Consider the following 20669-nt stretch of genomic DNA (forward strand, 5'->3'; position numbering starts at 1 on the left):
GCAACTGCATCATCAGCGGAAGTAGCTCTATATACTCCTGACCAATCACACGCAGATAGTGTGTTGTAAAGCAGAGTATAATTGCCGGCGGCGAATTTGCGATGGCTGAACTTATAATCAGGATTATAGGTAATATGTGGAAGGTGGACATCAATAATTAAGGGAGGGTGATATGGATCAGGCTTGACCAAATCAGAGTAAGAAGGACTAGGCTTTAGATCGGTGAGATTAGAGAAGACTAAGTCAAGTAAGTTATGGTTGTCAACAGCTACAGCATACTGCCGAAGGCCAAGGAGACATGCGGAAGTGTATATAGCATCCACCTTAAGTTTAGCGTAGTAGTGACAGTTGGGCAGAGGTGACCCACGCACCCAGTTAAAACCAGGAACATTGAAGTCTCCTAATAAAACAACACGAAAGCTATTGGTGTCAAGCATGTTTTCAAGAAGGTGGAAATAATCAATAATGACTCCCGGTGGAGTGTCAGGAGAGAAATAGTGGTTGCCAATAAGCAAATTGTAGCTGTCAACTGTGGGACTCTCAACCCATACACATTCAGAGCAGAGTTCTAAATCATACCTGCGCCTGCAGGAACCCAAGCTGGAGGGAATGGCTGTTAAGACACCACCACCACGAGCTTTGCTGGTGGAAACACTGTCAGACCGGTAAACGGTATATCTACTAGGAAATATATTGCAATCATAGCACGAATCGTTAAGCCAAGTCTCAGTCAGACAAATAATGTCAAAATCTGTGGAACAAACATTATCATAAAATTCAACATATTTCGTCCGTAGTCCTCTAACATTTTGATAATATATTCCGAGACAGCTGGCAGACTTAGAACGAGATATGACCAAACCATCCATGCTAGAGTCGTTATAATCAGCCATGATTAGATGGATGTCGAGCAGCCTCCATCTACCTCGTCGTTAACTGCTGGGTTAACGGCAGATTTAACGGAAGCATCAGACACTCCAGCTTCAGATGTGCTGGGGGTAAATACTTGGTCAGGCGCAAGCTTACCATAATACGGGGCAATTAAGCATCCTGATGGCCAGACACCAACGTCATTGATTAGCGAAAATTCATCCTCAGTAACAGCGATATGGAAGGATGCATAAGTGTTAAATTTAGTTCTAAGTCTGGTGCAAACCAACTTTTTAAGGCTTAATTGCTCCTTGAGGGACTTGTGTACATCATCGGCAGTGACCTCGGGGCTAAATCTAGAAACAAAAAGTGCCTTTGTCCTTTCCTTCTTCGCANCTAGTGCTTCAAAGTATGTTTACTTCAAAATGTTATCCCATTCTTTACTACTCTTTTCCCCTGCAGATTGCATGTCATGAATACAGGCACATGGTACACAAGTACATACAATATTTCAACTGGTATAAAGATGTGCATCAGTGGTTCCTTAGAAGCAAACATATTCACACTTGTAATCATAGCGCAACTTCACATCATATGCATCAATTTCTTACATCACATGACATGGTAAGATCACGTCTCACTCACCCTTTTTATTGATGTGGTTCAATGTTTCCTTGGGCAGCCAGTCATAGTCCACATCATTAGGATTAGAAGTGCCTGTTTCAACCACAGGCTTTTTACCAACCCTCTTCCGCCCAAGAGAATACAGAAACTGCTGACCAACTACAAGCATCAATACTACACATGCTGCCATGAACACATACAGGAAGAACGTCTCTCCATCCAACCCCTCCTCCAGTTCCACAATCTGCACAGTTTCATTGTACACAGCTTCTTGGAACACATTTCCAGCCTGAAACACAATAAAACAGAGGTCAGCTGTAGCCTTCAATTTATAAAGGAAATTTGTTCCATGAAAACTATATATAAGATGCAAATATGTAGGTAAATAAAAAATTATGTTCCCATTAATTTATATGGAAACATTGCTGACTCGTTCATGAGTCGCAGAAAAATCCCTCAGTATGTCTAATGTATTCTTTAACAGCAAATAAGCATTAGAATAAGGACAGTATTATTTGTTTACACTATTTAATGTTGCAAATAAAACTGCATTATTTTAATGACATTTATTTTCTCATAGCTGTAGCTGTGCCAATCACCATCATTCAGCAACAGGTGCTTTAGGAGTGCAGTTCCACAGAATCTGTATCTCCTAATGCATTAGACATGTTCACTTCAAGCCAGTGGTGCAGTGGTGCCCAGTCAAAATTGTCTGATTACCTGCTGTGGAGAAGAAATATAAATATTGTCCCATGTTGCCTATGTAACACGACAAGTAAATTCACGTGGGTCTCAGATTTCGCTAAGACATTTATTGGACAATCTCTTTTACACTCACAATTATTACCAACTTATAACATCCTTTAGACGTTTCCTCTTCACTCTTATAATTACTTGCCCCGCTGATCTTGATGAAGTGTCTTCTGTCTTTTGTCAGATGCGAGCTTGCTTCTGCTCTAGTCAGAGCTACATTAAAAACTGACTGGTCTCATCGAAGCTAACCTGACTTTTGTAGCATGCGCTCAGACTGGCTAGGGAACATCGTGTTCAAGGGTTCTATTTTATCTGCTGGTAGTATTCGTTTCCACATATATCCTTCCATTTCCAGGGTAACGCATTTGTTGTTTAAGCTATTCATAGGCAACACCCTGCTGGTATTCCATTCCCACTGAAGTATACATGTTTATCTCAGCCATTGTCATGCAACTGCCTCGAACAATTCATTGCTTAGGTTTGATAGCATTCGGGTTCCAAGGCGTTGCAGTGGGAATGCTGCTTGTTGCCTAGGAAATTAACTCTGATCACCTCAACCATTCTGGCTTTCTGGCGGTACGCCACAAGGTCATTCTTGCTTAGGCAAATTACCAATGATTTGAACAGTGACTTAATGTAAGTGAACCAAGTTCCTGAATGTTCAACTGCAAACGCCACGTTTCTAGATCCTGGTTTTGCTTTGCCTCAGGTGGGTGAAAGTAAAGTCATTCATTGTATAGAAGACCATCTTCCAAACTTCAGACACTGAAAGTCTGACCCAGAAGTTCATATACAGCATAAAAACTTCAGCCTAGCAGAATGTGAGAGAAACAGAGGGAAAATGTTTGAAGATTTTCTGAGACAGATTGCCAAACACAATGTGTTAGAACCAATCACCGTAAACCTCATGAAATCTTGATTCTATTTCTGTTAAGGCCATTGGACTTTTTCAATTGACATAATCCTTCCAGCCGCACTATGGCCCCAGGGTTGACTCTACATCTAATAGAAATGAGTACCAGGAAACTTCCTGGGAGTAAAGGGCATGTGGCTCATAAGGACGACAACCTCACTGCCTCTGTGAGCCAACTGTCTAGAAAATGTGACAGCCTCAATATCTCCCAACCCCATGGGTCTTCACAGCATGTTACTGGGACAGCTTTACCTTTTTACCTTTGTGTAATATATAAGTAAGAGCTCACTAATTCAAACTAATTTGGAATGAAATCTTGTCCACATTTTCGAAAGCCCAAATTACTGAAGTACTGCTGAAAGTGCAAGGATTGTTGGACCTGTGTTTTAACAAAAAAATTAATTAAGAGAAGAATCTACAGCTGCTTTCAGAAAGACTCAGCTACTGCCCACATTGCACATATGTCTGTGAAAGGCTTTATCTGATGTCTTTGGGAACACAATTATCAGCAGTGATATCTGACCAGCACATTTGCCCAATCTTAATCATCGTGATTGTTTCTTCTTGGGTTGTCTGAAGGACAAAGTTTACAGCAGTAACCCTCGAACAGAAGAACTAAAAGAAAATATTCCTGGAGAACAGCTTCAAACGGTAAATCAGACCTCTTTCACTGGTGTGAGAAACATCTACATATAGAGGGGCAGCATTTTCAACATCTCCTGTGATCTGTGAATTGTAACTACTTCATTCTGAACATTATCAGGCAACAGGCATATTCATTCACTGGCAAAATTCATATCCACCTCGCAGCCAGCAGTGCACCAGTCACTGTGAAGCACAAAGCCACGAACAGATCTAAAAAGGAAAGAACCTCATTGTATACACTGTATATGTATATATATATACAGAGTGTCCCAGGAGGAATGTGCCAAACTTCGGGAGGGTGTTCCTTATGTTAAAAGTATGCCGATATAACCCAAAACACCTATGTCCAAAGTTGAACGGTTACGGAGATAATGGCCCGAGAAGTGTCAAACTTTGACCGGGGTTACACACTTGTTGATTATAAAATACATATTAAAACTGGCAGGAATATGTGGATTCTGTAATGTTAATAATGTACGTAACATCAAACCAACTTGTGAGTGACGGAAAGCCATAAAATTGAAGTACAAAATACTCGCTCGCCATGTCATAATTGTCCTTAGGTTTCCAAGCAGTATACATAACACATGACTGGCGAGCGATGACGTAACGTGCTGACTGCGCGTTCTGGTATGAGCCAACTACATAAGCACGGCTAGGGAGTATCATCGCACTCAAGGACAAACATAGATAAGGGCTCTCAGCTGAGAGGTACAGCGAGGTACAGTGCTTGGACCTGCCAGAAGACCACACTTTTCTTGGGCCATTATCTCCGTAACCGTTCAACTTTGGACATAGGTGTTTTGGGTTATATCGGCATACTTTAACATAAGGAACACCCTCCCGAAGTTTGGCACATTCCTCCTGGGACACCCTGTATATACACACACACACACTACAAACTTGAGAATATGCATGGTGCTTCACATGCAGTGGCAGAGTGAACATAAAGGATCTGCTTCCCACTGTTATCCCTCCTTCACTCTTACCAGCCTCTCTCATAGAAGGATAATACTGTTATTATGAACATCTGTATAGAAATACACTGCAGTTTGTGCAATTCTGATCCTGATTACTATCATAATGCCTGAGATATATATGGTTACAAAAAAAAAGGATGCAAAGTCTTGATTCCTGAACAAAAGGTCTGTGCTGCCAAGGAAATGTGAACATACAAATAAAAATGCAACTTCCTTAGGCATCAGAGGTTCCTTAACAGTATGCGAATCTTCACAGAAATATCAGAACGCTATTCTGCATCATGTGGACCAAGGAAGTTGTCAGCTATCACAAAATGTAGCATTAGATGATGAGTGCCCTTACCAAGTCCCTGTAGTTGAGGTTAATGTTCAAACCAAATGGCCGTCCAGCAAATGCTTCTGCAGGAATAAATGAATATGCAAGAGTTGCTTCATGGTTTGGCTTCACAGCACGGTTATAAGCAATGGTTGAGAAGTTTTGGATGTAGAAGCTGAAGTCCACAGGGTAACGGAAGGATGCCTCCAGGGTTTCCAACATAAAGTCCTGACTTCCCTTGTTTGTGAACCCAACAAGGAACTCAACGAGGTTTCCAGCTGGCAACTCTGAAATAAATCAGACATGTTTACAACATTTAGGCGTTCAGTGGCCACGAGGTTGAAGGAGCATCAGGGGCACATCCATCTTGAACATCCAGAAAAGTCAGCTGTGCATCGATTTGGGAGACTGAATTCTGCATCAGAATACCTCATCCTCACCACCAAGACCCGTTATATGGATCATTGGGGAAGCCATTGAGATTGAACTCCATCCCAACAATATGAACAGAGAGGTGGGGTTTTGTCTCAGCAAGTCATGGAAGCCTCTCATCTGCTCCCTCAAGTAACCTCTGAAATATGGCAGACCCTATAGGCCACTCAGGTCCATTGCAGCCCCTGAGCTACAGGGTTAATGCCTTCCATTTAACATTCCCTTCTCTCCCCCTAATACATACTCTATACCAGCTCTGGCCCACTACCTACTGGCCATTCCACCAGACCCCTCTCCTCCCCCTCTCTACTATTTCCCTATGTAGCCACACTCCTTCCCTCCTTCTCTTATACAGCTGTGTTTACTCGACTGGACTCGATCTGTTGCACCTGCTCTAGCTGGTTCACTCACGGATTTCTTCTTGTCTTCCACCCTGAAGATGGAGGCCATACGTTCCTCCGAAATGTGGGTTAACACAATTTCTACACAGCACCATGTCCCAGAAGACAGCTTTCTTCATCGAACAAATATCTGTTCAAATTTCTGTGGTGTTGCTACAGAAGCTGGTCAGCAAACATTAACCATGTCAAAATATGATACAAAGAAAATGAGCTGGTCACATACTGAATTGCATGCCAATACCAAAAATGAAAGTGTAAAAGAAAATCATTTGGCAAGAAAATAAATAATTCTGAATTATTAGTAACTGCTCTTAAATTATTCCCACTTGTACACTTCTCATTGCAGACATGAAGGTACAGAATGTATCTGCCCAAAGGCTGACCAGATGCCGAAATTATTCTGCATGCTTTCTCTTTCCTCTTCTGTAACAATGTCCAAAGTCTGTGAATGTTCAGTATACCACACTCCACTGTGATCCACTATGTTAAGCTGTAGGTCTCTTCTGCTGGCAGTCATCACCTTCACTACCATGCAAACTTTGGGGTAAAATGAAAATTCCATTTTATGAGTGCGTGTATACCTTCACCCTTGCCAATGGATAGTGAGACATACCTGAAGATATATCCCTAACTCTAGCATGCAGCAGACTGCTATTCTGATCATAAGTCAATGATAGGTTTACTGCACTGTCTCCAGCTACCAAAGTTGGAATGCTGTACAATGTCTATCACTTATATACAGTAATTAGGTTAACCATCAACACAACAAATATACTCACTTTTAATGTTTCACAATTTGACTTTTATTCCTGCTACATGTTTTGGTCATATAAGACTATCATCAGGCAGTTGTATATAGGAATACATACAGTTATGATACAGATCCATACAAGTGCAACGTGTCGTATTATATACTAACATAAATTTCTTTGCCTCTACTTGGTGTTACAATTAAAGCAGATGATACAAGCATCTTTTTACTTTAATTGTAACACCAACTTGAAGCAAAAAAAAAATATGTTAGTATATAACACGACACGTTGCACTGGTGGATCACTTCCAGCAGTCCTTATAAACTATGATAAGCATATAGTATATCTTTATAGTAACCAGTTATGAATTTCTATGTAATATCTATTGGAATATGGATGTTCGTGAGAAGCTAAAGTAAGGGGAGTTGTACTACTTACTATATGAAGAAAGCAGTCTTCTGGGATTTGGCGNCTGACAGACAATAAGTATAAACTGATACAAGAGTCAGTCCTTTTACTATTTCCTTTAAGATCACAGAGTAAACTACCACTGGAAAGCAGCATATTTCACATCTCAATTCAACACTTGTATAAATACTAACATATTTATGTCTTAAATGAGTGCCCCTTATAAGCATTAAGCAGACACTTCTCCAACAGCCCATAAATTTATTACCTTTTTTTTTTAATGCTAGGGGGGTGGAACTAAGTCCCTTGTACTGCGGCCACTTCTGGCCTGTTGTACCAGCCCCAGATGATAGGTGAGAGTGATTGTGGAACAATTGGTGGAATGAAGATTGGTAGGGGAAACCGAAGAACTTGGAGAAAACTTGCCCCAGTGCCACTTTGTCCACCACAAATCCCACTTGACCAGACCCGGGATCGAACCCGGGCCGCCGCGGTGGGAAGTCACCGACTAACCGCTTGAGCCATGGCGCAGCCCACTTTATTACCTTACTGCAACTTATTTTTATGATGAAAATACTATAATTATATAAACAATAATCTAAGTAGTAATAACTTTGATTTTAGCAATAGAACACTTGTGAACAAAATATAATTTAAGAAATCATCATACACCAACCTAGGTTTCCAGATGTACCAGAAATAACAGGCCTGGTGAACAGAATAGTTGTATCTGCATCTGGAGAGGCTCTAGGTTGGGCTTCTTCTTCTTCCCCTCCCTCCTCAGTTACAGAACTTTCGTCACTCTCACCTTCCACATCAACTATCTCGTCATCTGCATCATCTTCTTCTGCTCTAGCAACTAAAGGACTCCCTGAAATGTTACATTATCACGCATTCTTCACGCATATGACCACTTACTCCATGTAAACATTCTCTTTTTAAATGACCTTCAAAATATTACCTTTACATACTCTCATACGAAAGGTTCACATAATAATTCATGCACATGCAACTGAAGCCAATGGTCTACCCAGACCGGTTATAAATGACTCAATCACATACATCCATTTTATTCTACTCACCTTTATCAAGAGCAAGAATGAGAGCTGGCAGAAGCACAGCCAATACGATAAAGTTCTTCATGTTTACGAGTATATATAACACAAGAATTGAGATATGATTTAACTCTTCCTACATAACCACGTTAATTGCACTAAAATTTTAACGTGGCGTACAGCGAAAAGCACTGTGGGAAGTTCAAGACACAACTTGTAGCCTCAACGTGGAAGTAGGACGGAAACACATGGCAGAAAACAAAAGACGTAATAAACATTACAACCAGGCAACCAACACTGGCATCCAGTGGGTTCAGTGGGACCAACGTTATAATCACAACTAATACTTGTGTTAAGGTTATATTAGTCAGTAGTCGGGTGGTAGATAGTGAATGTAAGAAACATACGCTGGATTTAGAACGTACATTTTTGCAACTAATATTTAAACAATGGTTTTTAAATGTCAGGAGGATAGTTTCTTAAAAGAGGTACCAGTACACCCATATTACTTCTACTAATGTATTTAAGCATTCTATTTCAAATATGTGTTGGGAATTGTCATATTGCCGATATTGTAAAACAGACTGCATCTACGTGCGATATGATTGGTATGGCAACGAATAAGCAGTCGTTAAATACAAATTATATTGGTGTGGTCAGAAAAGGAGTAAAGTTCTTTCAAATTGGTTAATGTTTATATTCGAAAACAGAGAAACCCATTTCAACGCTAAAACAATATGCTTTATCAATTATTCGCTTAATACCACATATTTTAACCACAATATTGATTAAAGATCCTGGTTCATTACATGCTTAATGAATGGCAGTATATATTTCATACTTGATTACTGAAATAATGTTCGTTAATAGTTTGACGCATGCTTGAAGTCACACACGTTGTATAGTGGTTGCCTGAACATGTTTGAGTGTTTGAGGGCATTANTTTCCCATGTAAACTTGTCCCTTCCTTTCCTGCTCTCATACTCGTATAGCTGAGTTTATTTCCAACATTAGTCTGCTTGCACCTGTTCTGTCTCTTCACTTGCAGATTTTCTTATTTTTCCTTCTACTCTGAAGATGGAGGTGATACGTTCCTCCGAAACGTCAGTTAACACCACATCTATGCGGTGCCACATCCCAGAAAACTGCTTTCTTCATTGTCACTGCCATGAAAACCTCAAATCTTACATAATGTGATGTAGTCTGTTGAAAGTCAACAGACATTTCAGGGGAACATGTTGCCTCCATCTTGAGGTTCAAAGAGTAATCCAAGCTCTCCTTGCCACCTGCATATTCTTCAACCCTGAAGATAGTGGTGACTTGTTCCTCTGAAACGGTTGACTTTCGATGGCCTACATAACATTATGTCCCAGAGAACTGAACAATTCATCTGTTTGAATGTCTGAGATGTAAGGTCAGATTAAAATGAATCTTAGGTGTTGTGACTTGATGGGCCTAGTTCAGCTGAAATACATTGTTTTAATAACAAAGCAGCTTTGGAATATGATGTTTTATATATTATTCATGTGCTTTCTAGTTCACATCCAAAGTTGTGACATGCACCGAAGGACAACTAAAAACAGTAATCGGTGGAAAGATTACGACTCTCAGTTGTTATGAAGTTGTTCTGGAAGACACCATATTCTTTCCTGAAGGGGGTGGACAGGTATAGTCAATTTTCCTTTGCAATTCTGTACCATTTCTGATATCATGATTCAAATTTGGCCATTCTTAATTAGTTTAAACATATGTATGTTGAGCAAAAGTAAACAATTTTACAGTCTGGTGATCACATGTATTGTTCTGAATCAGGTACTATTTAGTTGTAGAACCAAACCATTTTAAAGCTCGTAGTCACTGTTTTACAGATATTCACAAATTATTACAGTAATTTGTGGACTTCACTCCGGATATGAAGAAACAGGTTTTATCCAGATGCAGATGCTTGAGATATTTGTTCTATAACAGTTTGTATCATATTTACACCCATATACTGCAAAAAAATGTCATGCTGATTATGGGGTACAGGTGGATTAGTGGCAGAGTGGAAAAACTGTTCATCAGTCTTTTCTGGGAACAGAGTCAAGTAATGATGTGAACCTTCTTACATATAATAGACTTATAAGCACAAGCTCTGATATGGAATGCAGCAAAAAAGCTATAACATGAATGATCAGCCTTCACTAATTTTGTTGCTGTTTCTCCATATCTTACAGCCTTTTCAGAACTCTCCCTCCCAATACAAAACTTTTCAAATGAACGTTTATTATTTCTTGTGTCTGAATTCAACATTTTATGGACCTGCAAATATGTTAGCCTTTTCCCACAGAAGTTTAAAATTCATACAAACATAATATGAAGTCAGGATCTAATACCAATACTCTTTTGCACCTGAAGATGACCCAAGAAAAGGGTCGAAACATGTAGTGTCACAACCAACAGCTAATAAAACAAATGTTGACACAGTAGTGCATATTTTTTCTTTTTCAGAACTATTGTTTTTAAGAGACTATCACTGTATTTGCCTGGAGGGATAGAGGAGATTAATAAAATACCTCATTGTTTGGGAGTAACAGGAATAATACATTCTTGGACACTTTGTTGTACTGAAACACATTTTATCCTTCCAAACAGCCATGTGATCATGGTTTAATGGATAATGTGGCAGTCCTGCATGTGACAAGACGTGGGACAGAGGCTGTCCACTTTGTGGAATCTGCATTACCAGTTGGCAAACTGGTTAAGCAGAAGATAGACTGGGAGAGACGTTTGGACCACATGCAACAGCATTCAGGTAAGAGACGTGTGCAGGAGGAACCAGGATTGAATCGCACAGCGGTTACTGGCTGTTTCGACTGAGACCCTTCATGATTTTCTTCAGTCTCTCCAGTGAACTGTCATTGTTAAGCTGAGTTTCAAACCAGGCACCTCTCCAATACAGATCGCAAGTGTTACCACTTGGACCAAGTTGCTTGGTTTGAATACTGTTAGGATAACTGTATTAAAGAGAATAAGATAGACTGAACATACAGCACATGAAAGAATGATATTAAGATTTTAAATGGACTGCACAGGTTCAGGATCATGTCTAGATATTAGCAAAGTTGAAGATTCAGGTTCTCAGGAGATAATGATGCAATCATGTCCAATTCTCAGGCCAACACCTCATCACAGCTCTAGCAGATATATACTTCAGCTACCCCACTACATCCTGGTGGCTGGGAGAAGGGGAGTCATACGTAGAATTTGGTGAGATGTAGCACAATGACCAACTCTGATTTACATCACACATTTTTGCTGTAAATCTGGAACATGCCTGTCATCACACTGACTTTGGTTTAAGGTTTGTTGCTGTGGCTAGTTCTAATACTGATGTGATCCCTTCTGAGGCTTTATTTATTTTTAAAAGCAGTCCAATACTGACCACTTGCTGAACCTGCCACAGTTTTACAGAGATTTTTCACTAATCTAAAAGATTTCAGGCATGTCTTCTAATGGAATATATGGTCAGAAATAGAGCATCAAGCTGATGAATTACATACTAAGTTATAATTTCTGCTGACCATATTGTATTGAAGGAAATATTTTGTTATCATTTTAGATAATCATTAAAGAATCATGAAACTGGCTGGTCCAGTGCAACACTGTAATGATTTTTAACGTTTGCAGATATCCGAAGTGTTAAACCATTAAATCTGGACAAACTAGAAGACCTTGTTAATGAGAAAATACGAGCAGCAACTCCTGTCTTTGTCACAGTATATGAAGAAGGTGACACAGAGCTCAGGAAAGTGAGTTACAATACAAATAATGCAAGACATGTAGGATTACTAAAGGTAAAGTTGTCCCTGTGCTTAACTAATTAAGTACTACACTATATGAAGGCGTATGGGGGAGTGGATGTATAGACCCACATTTTGTTGACCTTGGCACTAGTTGGAGGTAAGCAATCAGCTTCACACCCCAGCTGATTTACCCCCAGTACCCATCGGATAGGAGGTTTGGTGGACCCCACAGCTGGTCTGGACATGCAGATGAGAAAATTCTTGACCCCACCAGGACTCGAACTTCGACCACTCCATTATCCAGCCAGTAGCCAGTTGCTATACCAACTGTGCTATCCCGGCGCACTGTAGGATTACTAATTTTCCAGAAGTGGAGAGGCATATTCCAGAGAGTTTACATTGCTCATAGGTCTTGAGCTATTGAAAGACTCAGCAAATTAGCTTATAGATATTACACTATAACATGTAAAGTTGTCCATGTTTAATTAAAGTCCCACACCATGAACATGTACAAGGGAGTGGAGGTATAGATCCATGTATTCTTAACCTTAACACTAGATGAAAATTAGTGGTCACCTTCATGCCTTGGTTGCTTTACCCCTGAGGGAAAGGCCTCTGTTACCCACTGGACAGGAGGATGGGTAATAAAAGTGCTGGAGTAAACCTTGCAGTATGTTACATTGGCTCTAACTGACATGGCATCCTCAAGACTGGATGGTATGTTCACAAGAATACTTAAAATCAGTTAGAGAGTAATGATGCCATGACATACATCAGGAGAACAAGGAGTTTGTACTGATTTTATCTGCAGTGTAATTTTGGAAAACACTACACTGATAATGGTGCTACTTGGAACAGTTGTCCATTGTCCGTTTGAAAGACCACTCCATTACAGGAAATTAATGTTATTGTAGGTGAGGACGAGAGGACTGCCAGATGATCACAAGGGGGCAGTACGCATTGTGACAATTGAGGGGGTGGAGAGCAACATGTGTTGTGGGACACACGTAACAAACCTGAGCCAGCTGCAGACTATAAAGCTGCTGCGCATGGAGAAAGGGAAGAAAAATAAGATGAACCTGTATTTCTTGGTGGGAGGACGTGTATTGCAACAACTATCAGCATGTCTACATCGTGAACACCAACTCACTGCTCTGCTGAAGTATGCCAGACTGTTACCACTGTTCATTAATTCATTCTTCTCTAAGCTAATGCTAGTTATTTGGCTTACTTACAAACTCCAGCCAGTGGTGTTAAATTCTGCATCATGCAGTCCTTTTTAAATCATTCCATATGACATAATGTACTTGAACAAAGGGGAGACCCCAGAACTATAAAACTTCACAAGAAGTGACAGCATATAGTCTGTCCAACAATTTGACGCTATTTGTATACACAAATTTGGTGAAATAGGTTATCAAGGAGGAGTAATCAGTTATAAAATGTCCACATAAACGTGAAAAATTGTTTATAGCTAAACAATTACAGACATGATGAAAGTGTGAAACTTTAGTCATGCCTGAAAAGTTTTCCATACACAAAAAAATTGCTTAAGTAACAGGTTCTTTAAAAAGATAGCAGATAACCAATATATATTTACAGTTGTAAACAACAGAATTTTGACTTGCTAGAACGATCATCTGCGCATGATTCCAGCACCCTAGCTCATGAGTGGAATTAAATGTCATTATTGCAATGTAAATTAACATTATCTGAATATATCATTAACAGTATATGAGTTGTAGTACTGTAAGTTCATGCAATAGGAAAGTTAAGACCTATCCAGTTCTTGTTAATATCAGGGTAGGATTTATTGATTTTAATCACCCTTGTGCAAAGTGGTTGGTTCATGATTAATAAAGCTGTTGTTGCTTCCAGAAATGGGCCTGCAGACCATGTTGAGTTGGTGGACAAATTGCAGAAGTCTTTAAAATGTGCCAACAAGGTACATACCACTAAGGGAAAATTTGCAACTTCTGATTTGATATGAAATTACTTTATCTATACCATTTCAAGTGTAAATAAGATATAAAAGTTTGTGCTGAGAGTATATTAATACATTTATGGGGTTTCTAGACATTATCCATTGCCCTGTTTTTATTTAAAATATGCAACATTTTGGAGACTGATTTATGCCTGTCTTTAGGTGGAACCTACTCAGTTAGGGACAATCGATAGAGCTAGTCCCTATACCAGGACTGGGAGGTAGGTGGGTCATTCCATGTGAATTCATCCAGATAGGTCGCTTGACCATTTAAAAAAAAAATATATATATATATATTTTGTACACTTGTTTCTACATATTTTCATACTTCAGAAATATTTTTAAAAAATATTAATCTGCTCGGTTCTCCCGGCACAGCCGTTTTTATAATGCAAAAAAAACGCGTTTTTGGCTGAAATGGAGGTTTGCGTTGTCTTCTATATCTTGATAACTATTGATGCCAGAGACTCCAATAAAAAACCAGTGAGTTTCTCATGATATGGACTACAAATCATGTCATTACAAGTTTTTACTCAACTCACTTCCTCTATGTCTAATAAAGCTTGAAACTTACCTATCGATTTTGGGAGAAAAGCAGTTTTTGACCTTCAAAAAACAGTGGGAGGGGGAAAGTATCACATCTGTGGATCAAGATTTCAGAACATTGTTATAGCAGTACTCAAAGCACCCCTGGAAAATGATTTCTGGCAATGTTTCCAGACACAGAAAAAGCTATTTGGTGAATGCTTTGAAGATGACCATTCTGTAAAGGTCAGACACAATATTTCTTTTAAATAATCAGTCCAGTTGTCAGACTGTGTGTGAAATATTGGGACTATAAAGAGGCCACAGTATATAGCATGGTAAAGGTAAAGCTGCCGGTCACGGTCTAAGGCATGCACTGTCTTTGCTCGCTCAGAAGCCAAGATCATGGGTTCGAATCCCACTCAGGGCATGGATGTTTGTGTGTGTTTTTCTGTGTTTGTCTACAGGTAGAGCCCTTGTGACGAGCTGATCACTCACCCAAGGAGGCCTACCATATGTGTAAGATCTAGAAAAACCGAAGTGAACGGAAAAGTTCATGGAGGTAGGCCTAGGCCCATTGGGGCTGTAGTGCCAAGGAAAAAAGAAAAAAAAAAACGTAAAGCTGTCCCTGTGTTTAACTAATTAAGCACTACACCATGAAGGCACATGTGGGAGTGAATGTATAGATCTGCATTTTCTTGACCTCAGCACTATCTGGAGGTGAGTGGTCAGCTTCACACCCCAGCTGCTTTACTCCTGGGGAAAGAGCCCCTGATACCCAGTGGGTAGGAGGTTGGGTGCACCCCACAGCTGGTCTCAATGACAGGACTTGAACTCTGACACCTCGGTCATCCATCTTGTAGCCAGTTGCCATACCAACTACGCTAGCCTGGCTCCTGTGTGTGGAATTGATGGACCCCAAAAACACAGTAAAAACTGCTAAAAATAACTTCAAAATTAGAAACTTACGTGTGTCAGAATGCAATATTGCAGAGTACAAGCCACTGTTTATTTCTTGAATTGTGTTTTCTTAGCAGCTGATGGAACCATTGTGATGGGATACATACATGGCCTAATACCTGCAATTAACGAGTTTACGTAAACTATCACTAAAAAACAAAACCTAACCAGCAGACCAGACATGTTACAATTGGTTGTGGTTGTCATGGTTGCAGAACCTGCAGGCTGTGCTTCGAGAAATAGCAGTACGTGAAGCTGCATGTATCAAGCAGCAGGTGCCCATCCCTCGTTACTACTCACTTCACAGGTAATTCATGTGCATTAGAGGGGCATGTTATGAGTTAAGAATCTGCCATCCCAAAATGTTTGTGTGAGAGAGAAGGGCACTAAAATTTCTTGGACCAACAGCATCACTACTCATCAAAAGACCAACATGCTGAGGACTGGCTGTCTCCATGAACAAAGTCAATATTGGGAACGACCACAAATATCTGAACATATGCACATGCACACATATCCCTGTGTCTGTATAAACATCGGTGTAAAGACCTTGCACATACTTTCCTCATATGCTTGGCCTTGATTGTTACCTTGGTAAACCACTGTTGGTTACTGAATACTGAACAACAGTGAATTCTGTCCAACTGGTATAACCAGTTTGAACAGAATTGACATTTCTCCCTTGGGTCCATAGTGTGCATACTGTTATGTTCCTGAAGATACCACCTATGCAGTTTTATTTAAGGACATTAGCTCTATAAACTGCTGATCGCAGCAGCCGCGTGGTCTAAGGCATGAACTGTCTTCACTTGCTCGAACTCTGGGAGCGTGGGTTCAGATTCCACTCAAAGCATGGATGTCTGTGTGTGTTTATTGTGTAGGTAGTGGCCTTGCAATGGGCTGACCCCAGACAAAGGAGTCCTATCAACTGTGTACAGGATTAAGAAACTGAAAAAGCGGCAAGTTCCAACAAAAGGACTGTAGAGCCATAGACTGATAGGTATTCCACAAACTACTGAAATTGACTCTTTCAAGAAAATTACCACTTCGTTTTGGAGGCCTATTTGAAGGACCTCTATTTTTGGTTGCTAGAATTTTCATATTCACTAGGCACTGACCTACAATGGACGTACTCTTAAATAATGAATATGCATAAAATCCATCCAGTCTGACATTAGTATACGTACAGCAGTGTAGGCAGGTGGGACCTCAAAAACAAATATTGTGTTTAGAGGTGCTGAAAATGCATAAATCCATCAAAATCTCATAATTTTCATTATGACAGTACTTTCCCATATGCACTGTGTGTATATGAGAGGGAGTAAAAAAGTAATGCAACATCTCTGTGTCACTTGCAAAGAGTTTGTTGGAACTTTGACAGAAGTGCCATTTGACAGCTTGCAGGTGGCCATAGGCATACCCATTGTATATATGTGTGTGTGTGTGTGTAGTCACTTATGTTAAGTCACTGCACTGCCTCTTCTTCGCTGGTAATACTGGTACGTTGAACGGTGTCAGGGCACAGTCAAATTGAATGGTCCACATTTCCAATGTAGACTCAGCTCAGTGATGCTTATCCTGATGGCCAGGTTACCTGCTTAACTCAGATAGCGACTATCATCTCTTCCCCCTCAACCATTTTAAAGCCTGGAGATAGTCCATCAGCTTGATGACTGATCCTCATTGCTGAGAACAGACTGTGCCAGTTCACCAACACATATTCTTCCAAACCAACTAGCAGGACTGGCAACCGTAGTTGGTTTCACAGACCACCACATTAAGAGCTCAGCAGCTTTCGTACACAGACTATATTTCACCACTGTACAAGAAACAGGCATGCGGTAGTGTAGTTGATTGAGGCACTATGCTACAAGCCGGAAGGTTGCGGGTTCAAGTCCCGATGAGGTCATTGGGTTTTTCCAACTGACCTAATCCTTCCAGCTGCACTATGGCCCTGGAGTCAACTCAGCCTCTAACAGAAATGAGTACCAGGAATATTCTTGAAATGTTCTTGGGGGTAAAGGGCTGCCCACGCGTAGGGCTGACAACCTTGCCACCATCTATGAGCCGATCATCTGGAAAATGTGGAAACCTCAACATCTCATAACCCCATGGGCCTCCACGGCCTGTTACAGAGACAGGTATCTTGGTCAGTCTTGATTCTGTTTCCTTCTTCACCATAGCTCCATACAAGGAGCCTTACAGCTACCAGAGCAGCAATTTTAAGCTGGATGTCACATCTATTCACAGACTTTAACATTCACTTTCTCTAATTGAAAATACACATGGAGTCACTCCTTGCACTGGTGATGACCAATAACTTTGTCAACTATTTCGAACAGCCCTTGTTGATACCTGTCTCCTTGCCACATGGAATGGAGGAATTACAACAATTTTACATTTAAATAACATGTACAACTACTTGTCTGAGGAAACTGAAAAAAAAAAGCGGCTTCCATACTCTCCTACACATACTGGTGACGAAAAACTTGGATGGCTCATATAGAAATGCCATGCATACAGATCTTTGTCTTCATGCAGAGTCATTCCATTGCCCAGCACAGAAATGTATGGATACCTACATTTATTAACCACGTCAAGATATTCTGCGACACAAGAATCTGTGATGGAATTTGACACCTATGGGAAGTGTTCAGATGGACTGTACAACACAGCCAACTTTAACATAGTTGGCATCATAAATGCAGGAAAGCTATATAAAGGGACACCAGTCAGAGTGTCCATATTACTATTCCAACACACTACACTGAATCAAATTATTGGTAGGTCAGAATTTCTCATGAAGTATGGTTCACATCCTAGCTAAGAAGTGTTCACACATGATAAGTCCTGTCAAGGATGGCTCAAGAATATTGTGATTTCAGGGGTTTTAAAACAATCCAGTGTGAGTGTGGAACCGTGTATGTAGGAGTGACAGGACAATCCACTGAGAAAAGATGCACGCAATATGCCTGGCATGTATGCCTCTTTTAGCTGACCTAGTTATCACTGGCAGAACACAGCACAGAATTGGGCTGTCATCTTAAGATCCAAGCAAGCTACACAGATGTTACTTAAAAGATTGGGTTACATGGACCTACTTTAAGAGGTAACTGAAGCAAAATTATGTCCAAAACAGACGAGGGACTACTCTCCAGATAAGTAACTATGAACATGTTCTACAGTGTGTGTGTGTAAGACTGCTCAGTGTGACTCCGCACTTGCATCACCCAGTGCACAATCAGCAAGGAAGATTGCACATGCACACACACATCCCCCTCCACCTCCATGATTTCAGGTTATTTCCCACATTGACTGTAATTATGGAGACAGCCAATTTCGAACACAATGGCCTTCCGGCTGAGCGAATCTTAGTGCACTTATTTGCTCCAGAACCTGTGAATTTTATTATATCAAAAAAAAACCTTTTCCAATAGAGCATGGACTTATAAATATCGGTAACAAGGAAGAGGAGGTAGAAAATCTAAAACAAGGTTATTAGACAATATTTTCTTTTTACCTAATGATGCTGTCAGTACCTAGACTGTATATGGTTGGAGGACTGGAGAATCAGAATTTAGAAGTAGTCATTGCCTAATTAAGGTAGTATCCTAGAATTTGCCTGGAGGGACTGAGGAAAACCACAAAATCATCAGTCAGGATAGTTTGTCCTGGCCAAAATTCAAACTGAGCATCCCCCAAATATAAGATTAGAGCATTACCTCTAGACCAAACTTTTCAATAGGCGAGATTTAAATTTGGTGAAAATAAGGGTATGTACAACACAGTATATGTTCTTTGTAAACATCAAAATTGAAGGTGTATATTAAGCAGCCACTGATGCGGTTAAATGAGGAAACATATGTAACAGAAAACATGAAAAGAATGGACACAGACAGTCGCTGGCTTCCCGGGTCTGGTCAAGTGGAATTTGTGGTGGACAAAGTGGCGCTGGGGCAGGTTTTCTCTGAGTGCTTCGGTTTCCCCTGCCCATGTTCATTCCACCAATTGCTCCACAATCACCCTCACCTATCGTGGGGCTGGTACAATAGGCCAGAAGTGGCCGCAGTAAAAGGGACTTAGTCCCACCCCACTGGCAATAGATCTCAACAGTCCTCTTCTGTTCACGTTACTGGCTGGTGACTGTCTCGCAACTTCTGTCTGTTCTTCAGAATCAGAGTTACTTTACAGCTGGTGGTTTACTGCCAATCAGTTCGTCTTGGTGCCAAGCCTCTTGAGACCCTCAATCTTTTTGCAGCTGAACCTTTGTGTTCATAGTCCTTGTGTAACATCCTCTCTGAGGACAGGATGGGGGTTTCCTTTAATGAATATGCTTGACCTTAGCCAAGGGTACATATTGCACGTATGGCATATTATTAAAAATTCTTGCTTTTGCACTATATACAAGTCCTCCTGTCAGTCCCGGCTTTGGAAAGATGATGATGCCTATCTTACTTATCCTATGCTACAACGGCAGCTAGTCACTTAGGTGGCTGTAAGCTTGACCACTGCCGAGGCTAAGCCTCTTAAAATTTCTATAGCTGGCTTCACCTTGGCCTATGATGCAAACGTTTTCATTGTCATGATTCTGTATGACTTCTGCATTGTGTCTGAGGTCTCCTTATATAACCTCATCACAGACCACACAGAATACACTGTTTCTAACAGTGTCTTGAACTTTTATAGCAGCCGTTAACTAGCAGTCACCCAACCGTTTACTCTGTTGTTGCATGTGCATTCGTTGCCACAGCTCTCTCTTTACGCTCCATTATTCTGGTTTCAGCCATCATGTCACAGTATATTAATATCATTATGTTTTTGGACATTATCAATCATTCTATTTTATATTTAACACATTGCGGACCGGAGGGGCCATATGGCCCTCTACGGTCACATTATGTTGCAAAACGCTATATATCGCTGTGTGGCTTCGTTGAATCGTAACTACTGCATAGATGACCTCGGGAATGATTGCTGCCTTATCTAGTAACTCGACTAGAGTCATTTCCTGTCACAACCTAAACAAAATTGGCTTTGTTCTAATCCAAGCTTGCACGTATGAACCACGCAGCTACCAGTTCAACATGGCTCAGAGACGAAAGCAGTTGCGATCTCTCGGAGGACAGGAAATATTAGATATGTTCTCCGATGAGCTATCAGATTTGCCAACTGCTTCGTCTTCTGATAGCGAGGCCATTATCAGTGACAGTGACAGTGACGGGGGCCACAGGGCTGCCCAAAATGTGTCAAGTGAAAGTGAGAGCTC

The 20669-nt window shown here is 40.5% G+C and overlaps 2 protein-coding genes across 2 annotated transcripts in view; one reads left to right on the top strand and one right to left on the bottom strand.

Annotated features, from left to right (window-relative positions):
* Window positions 1–8363, bottom strand: part of LOC111874768 (translocon-associated protein subunit alpha) — a 16365-nt gene extending 8002 nt beyond the window's left edge. Inside the window, exons 1-4 of the mRNA XM_023870541.2 lie at window positions 8177–8363; window positions 7771–7965; window positions 5129–5388; window positions 1516–1783 (exon numbers count right to left, since the gene is read on the bottom strand). Of these exons, the coding sequence (XP_023726309.1) occupies window positions 1516–1783; window positions 5129–5388; window positions 7771–7965; window positions 8177–8237 (784 nt within the window). The 5' untranslated portion in view covers window positions 8238–8363. The remainder of the gene's footprint in view (window positions 1–1515; window positions 1784–5128; window positions 5389–7770; window positions 7966–8176) is intronic.
* A 117-nt stretch (window positions 8364–8480) lies between these two features.
* The window catches only part of LOC111874767 (alanyl-tRNA editing protein Aarsd1), a 21154-nt gene continuing 8965 nt past the window's right edge, over window positions 8481–20669 (top strand). Inside the window, exons 1-8 of the mRNA XM_023870540.2 lie at window positions 8481–8637; window positions 9687–9815; window positions 10784–10943; window positions 11306–11398; window positions 11819–11940; window positions 12849–13096; window positions 13813–13879; window positions 15619–15710. Coding sequence (XP_023726308.1) covers window positions 8599–8637; window positions 9687–9815; window positions 10784–10943; window positions 11306–11398; window positions 11819–11940; window positions 12849–13096; window positions 13813–13879; window positions 15619–15710 — 950 coding nt within the window. The 5' untranslated portion in view covers window positions 8481–8598. The remainder of the gene's footprint in view (window positions 8638–9686; window positions 9816–10783; window positions 10944–11305; window positions 11399–11818; window positions 11941–12848; window positions 13097–13812; window positions 13880–15618; window positions 15711–20669) is intronic.

Source organism: Cryptotermes secundus, unplaced genomic scaffold, assembly GCF_002891405.2.
Source record: "Cryptotermes secundus unplaced genomic scaffold, Csec_1.0 scaffold955, whole genome shotgun sequence".
NCBI lineage: Eukaryota > Metazoa > Arthropoda > Insecta > Blattodea > Kalotermitidae > Cryptotermes > Cryptotermes secundus.